At 39.6% G+C, this 4,951-nt stretch overlaps 1 protein-coding gene across 1 annotated transcript; it reads right to left on the reverse strand.

The window, feature by feature from the left end:
* Positions 1 to 2,518: 2,518 nt before the first annotated feature.
* Positions 2,519 to 4,745, reverse strand: ARL14EPL (ARF like GTPase 14 effector protein like; the record flags this gene model as incomplete). Its single annotated transcript, XM_082300886.1, has 3 exons — positions 2,519 to 2,741; positions 3,105 to 3,244; positions 4,635 to 4,745. 3 exons carry the CDS (start codon positions 4,743 to 4,745, stop codon positions 2,519 to 2,521), a joined length of 474 nt encoding a protein of 157 aa, XP_082157012.1.
* Positions 4,746 to 4,951: the final 206 nt, after the last annotated feature.

A 4,951-nucleotide genomic window follows, 5' to 3' on the forward strand; every position in this document is an offset into this window, starting at 1 on the left:
ATCCAGCCCCATGGACGTGTGTGTGTCTAAGTGGTGTAACAGGTCAGAAGTCACAGCCCCTTTAATATGGAGGCTTCATTCTGATCCCCATCCCTGTCTTCCAGCTCATGAGGCTGGGTACTCAAAGATCAACCTGTCTTACTGTTAAAGACAGAGGCAAAGATGGCACTAAGTACCTCTGCCTTTTCCTCATCCTTTGTCATTATGCGTTTCCCCACACCCATGAGATAAGGAGATCCTCCTTAGCCTTCCTGTTGTCATGATCACAAAAATCACAGAATATGCTGAGTTGGAAGGGACCCACAAGGCTCATGAAGTCTAACTCTTAATCCTGCACAGGACAAGACTTATACCATGTGCTTGAGAGAACATTGTCAAAACACTTCTCAATTTATTTATGAAAGTATTTGGTGTATTTATAAAAACATTTCAGCAGTAGCCAGATTAATTTCTGGGCTTTGTCCATTCTTTCTTTCCCTGCATAACCTCACGACATCCTTGTAGTCCTCCTAAGTTGCCTTCCCCTTCCTCTCTTTTTTACCCAGAATTCCAGCCAAAGCTCTCTGTTCTGCTAGGATTGCCTTCTTCCACATCAGCTTGTCTTTTCGCACATGAGGATAGCCTGCACTCTTAAGATTTCCTTTTTGAAAAACCTTGTCCAGCCTTCCTGGACTCCTTTGCAATTCAGGACTGCCTCCCAAGGGTTTCTTACAACCAAGTCCCTAGGCAGACCTTCCTAAATTCAAGATGGCAGTTATGCTGATCCCCTTCCTTTTTTCTCTGAGAATTGAAAACTCTATCATTTCATGATCCCAAGACGGCCTCAGACCATCACATCACCCTCTAGTTCTTTCCTGTTCACAAAGAACAGATCCAACAGGTGCCTCCCCTTGGTTCCCTTACCAGCTGTGTCAGAAAATGGTCTTACACACACTCCTGTAACTTCCTGGACTGTTTCCCCTCTCTGCTGTATTGTATTGACAGTAGACATCTGGAAAGTTGGAAGTCCCCCTAGAGAAGAAGGGCAAGTGATTGTGAGACTACTTACAAAATATTTCATCTTCCTCTTCATCCTGGCTGGTGGTATACAACAGACTCCCACAAGGCAGGATATCTGCTTTGTCCTTCCCTCTGATTCTTGCCCAGAAACACTCAACCCTATTGTCACAATCACTGAGCTTGAGACAACTGAAACACCACCCAACATACTGGGCTACCTCCCCACCTCTTTCCTTGCCCATCCCTTCTTAAGAGTTTGTAGCCATCTGTCGCAGCACTCCAGTTGTGCAAGTTTTCCCACCATGTCTCACTGATGGTGACTATGTCACAGCATTCCCACTGCACAATGGCTTCCAGCTCCTCCTGCTTGTTGCCCATGCTGCCTGCATGATACAAGCTTAAGGTGTCATTAGTTAAGAGGAAAAAAATCTTTCTGAGGTAGCAAGTCAGAAGGAGATTTTGGTGTTAAGACATTCTTGGGATCTGTTCCCAAGTTTCTTCTTTTGGGAGATATCTCTGTCTTGGAGCAGTAGGTCTTTGTCACAGAGAATGCCCTCTTGTAAGGGAGAAAAGTGGTGCCATATTCAAAGCTGGGAGAGTCTCCTCAAAAACAAACAAGTACTAGGCCTGAAGAATGATTCCCCCACTAGCAGCATGCTCCTGGAAATCACCTGCAACCATCTGCAGCCTTCTTCAAGATGCAGAGGGACCCTCACTCCTCAAAAAGGGTCCATCATGAATGAGAACACCTACCTCCTAAGAAGACTGGGTATAAGTTATTAAAATCTGTCATGTCTTGCATGAAGAGGAAACTTCTGGAACTAAAGAGACTTTTCTGACCAGAAGGAAAAATATCCAATCTGTTTAGCCATATAATTAATAACAGGTGGACACTTAATGTGTCAAATGCTGTAAGAAAATAGTGCTGACTGAACATGTTGGTTTCAGTCTTTCAGCCTGGGCAGTAAGAAAGAATTGCTGAGAGAGAGCTGTTTCCATTCTCCTTTGCTTAATATATAGAGGAACATGGTAAGTAGTGGCCTTATTTCAAAGAACAGTGTTATCTCAAATGCCTCTTGCCTCGCCTATATGAGGAATGAATACATCAGGATAAAAAGGCTCTTGGACAAGCCTACACAAAAGAAAGAGCTGTGTCACACATCTGAGTAAACTAACAAGCAGAGAAATCAGAAAAAAACCCTCATTACAAGTAATGGGGTTCAGCTTCCCAGGGTAAGAAAATTATCTTCCCATAACAGTTCAAACACCTTCAATTTTAGAAAGTCAAGATTTAGAAAGGATTGACTAGGTGCCTCAGCAAAGCTCACAAGGAAGAAGAAGAATGAAATGCATACTTTTACTTGATGGAGAATGGTAATGTTTGTTAGGCAGGCAATAAAGATGCACAAGCACCACTGCCAGGTGCTTCACTAAAGACAATTCATAAAATCAAGATTTATTTTAATAAAACATGAAGAAAAAAGAACAATGTTCAGGCACAAAAACTATTGGAACATAATCAGTCAGGGACAAAAAATGGTAGCACACTGATCACATCCCCTGCTTCAGTCTCAATTGTATCATAAACCCATTTTCTATTGCAGCGACATTCTGGTCCACATTTGTTTGAATTGCATGTGGGGCAAGGATAGAAGCAACCCAGGCAGTCTGTTTCCAGGCAGTCACATAAATCTATGTCATTGTAAAGCAGCCTGCCATGTTTGTCGTACTTCTTTGTAAATCTGTGAAATAGAACAAAAATTATTCTCAGAGAATGCTTCAACGCATTCAGAGACTAAACCAAATACACGTGGAAAACATCTATGCAATGAATATTTAGTCTTTAACAAACTCACAGCAAAATTAAATACCAGCATTATATCCTATTTGCAATAGCCATTGGTACTAAAAAATGAATGCATACCGAACTATATCAAAATTCCCTTAAAGTCACACAGTAAAGCCTTGTTTTCCCAACACAGCTTTCAAGTGTAACAAGAAATTGCTCTGCAAAATACAATGCTTTTAGTAATTTCATTTAGGTTCAGTGAACAGCCTACTGGCCATTTTTTAAAGTAAAGTATGTAATAAATCAGAGGTCTTACTTGGACTCATAAAAAAATTTTTGTTTCATCTGTGACATGCATGCTTTCTTTTTCTGCTTTCTAGTTTCAGGATTGAAGTCAGCTACCTGAGGTCCTGGATTTTGAAAGGCTAAGCATTTTAATTGTTTCTCGAGTTTTTGCTATAAATAAACAACAGAAAGTTTGTAATTAGTACAATTGGAAAATATATTTATTAGCTGCCAAGTGTCCTCACTGGCTTTTGAATGACATTAAAATTAATATTCCTGATAATTTTTAAGATTATATTGATTGTTTAAAATGTTTGCTTGTCTAACTATTAATCGAGTATTCCTTTTACCGACTGTGCATCCTGACCGGAGATGGAACAATCATGACTCTGAATGCATGACTCTGGTACAGTGGCATGGAGTTCCCAAGTTGTCATGTGAGAGGCAGAATTATGTGTTTTGTTCTTCATCTAAAATGTAAAAACAAGTACTATAATTATAAGCATCTCAAATGGATTCACTCTTATTTTCACCGTTCCCTCAGATGCCTAGAAAATATCTTTGTCCAAACAATCTCGGGGCAATAAAAATGCCTGAAGGAGCAACTAACACAGTTACGAAGCATTTTCACAAGTGAGAAATATGAAAGAAAACCCCAACACACAGACAAAAACAAAGAAGCTCAACTGAGCACAGTTTTCTGAGGAATAGGAGGAAGCATTTTCCTGCCAATTTTATGGAGAACATGTTTGCAATTAGCTAAAACTGCTGAATACTTTCAGAAGTTAAAACATCATCTCTGTATAACCATTCCACATAGCCCATATATGTTGACAGCTATTTCTAAAGTCACTGCAAACAAACATAAGCATCATGTCAAACAATTTCCTTTTGGACAATGATTGTGGACTTTGACCATACACTTGTCATTCATTATGTAAAGGTACAAAAATACATACAAATTTATCTTTTCTCCTGTTATGTAAATAGAGCTGCCTTGCCATCTCTCAGCTTCCCTGGAGGGTGTCATTCCTTTGAGTCCACACTGATTTTCCACAAACAACTGAGCACTTACACTGTTTCTCATGGGGAAAGCAGTGACAGTGCAGCCCAATCTGCTGATACAGTGATTCAGAAATATCCATGCACTTGAGTACACTTTTTAACTTGGTGGTTGATGCTGTGCATCTTCAGCTGCATCCTCCTGAAAACCTACAGGGCAATCTCTCATCTAACTACATTAGTCAGACATTTCTGCTTTGGACTCTAGGGTAGATTTTCAGCATCATCACCATTCATGATCATAAATAATGCAATTTTAAGTTGCAAACAAATAATAAACTATGGCAGTAGTCCTCCCTCTAAGACTACTCTCCTATTTCCCCACTTACTTAGAATTGCCCTTAGCCCTCTTAATCACTTCACTGCAAACTTGATCCATTTCACTGTTGTTGTTACTGATATTTCCTCCTGACTCCAGCTCTTTAATTTTGTAATGACTGAAGAAATTGAAGGCAATGGTAAGTATCTTGATAATAAAATAGTACTGGAGAAGTCATACCAGTTTTCTGTGTCTTATTGAGCAGTCCTTAGCAGGAGACACATTTTTTTCTGCAGATGTTTCCTGGGGAGAATAGCTCTTCTCACAGTTTTCTTCCACGAGATCACTCATTTGACCACCCTTGTGAAATACGCACATATTTGTTAGACATACACAACAGTATAAAGACTTGTAATTTAAAGCAGGTGATATCCATTCAGGGCTTTTATGTGTTCTTAATCAACAGCAAATGCAAAACAAAATATGTGTCAGTAACAGGCTCGATTTTAAAACTATTAAAATAATATCATGAGCATATACAAAAGCTCTATCACCAA

Source organism: Coloeus monedula, assembly GCF_965178545.1.
Source record: "Coloeus monedula genome assembly, chromosome: Z".
NCBI classification, from domain to species: Eukaryota; Metazoa; Chordata; class Aves; order Passeriformes; family Corvidae; genus Coloeus; species Coloeus monedula.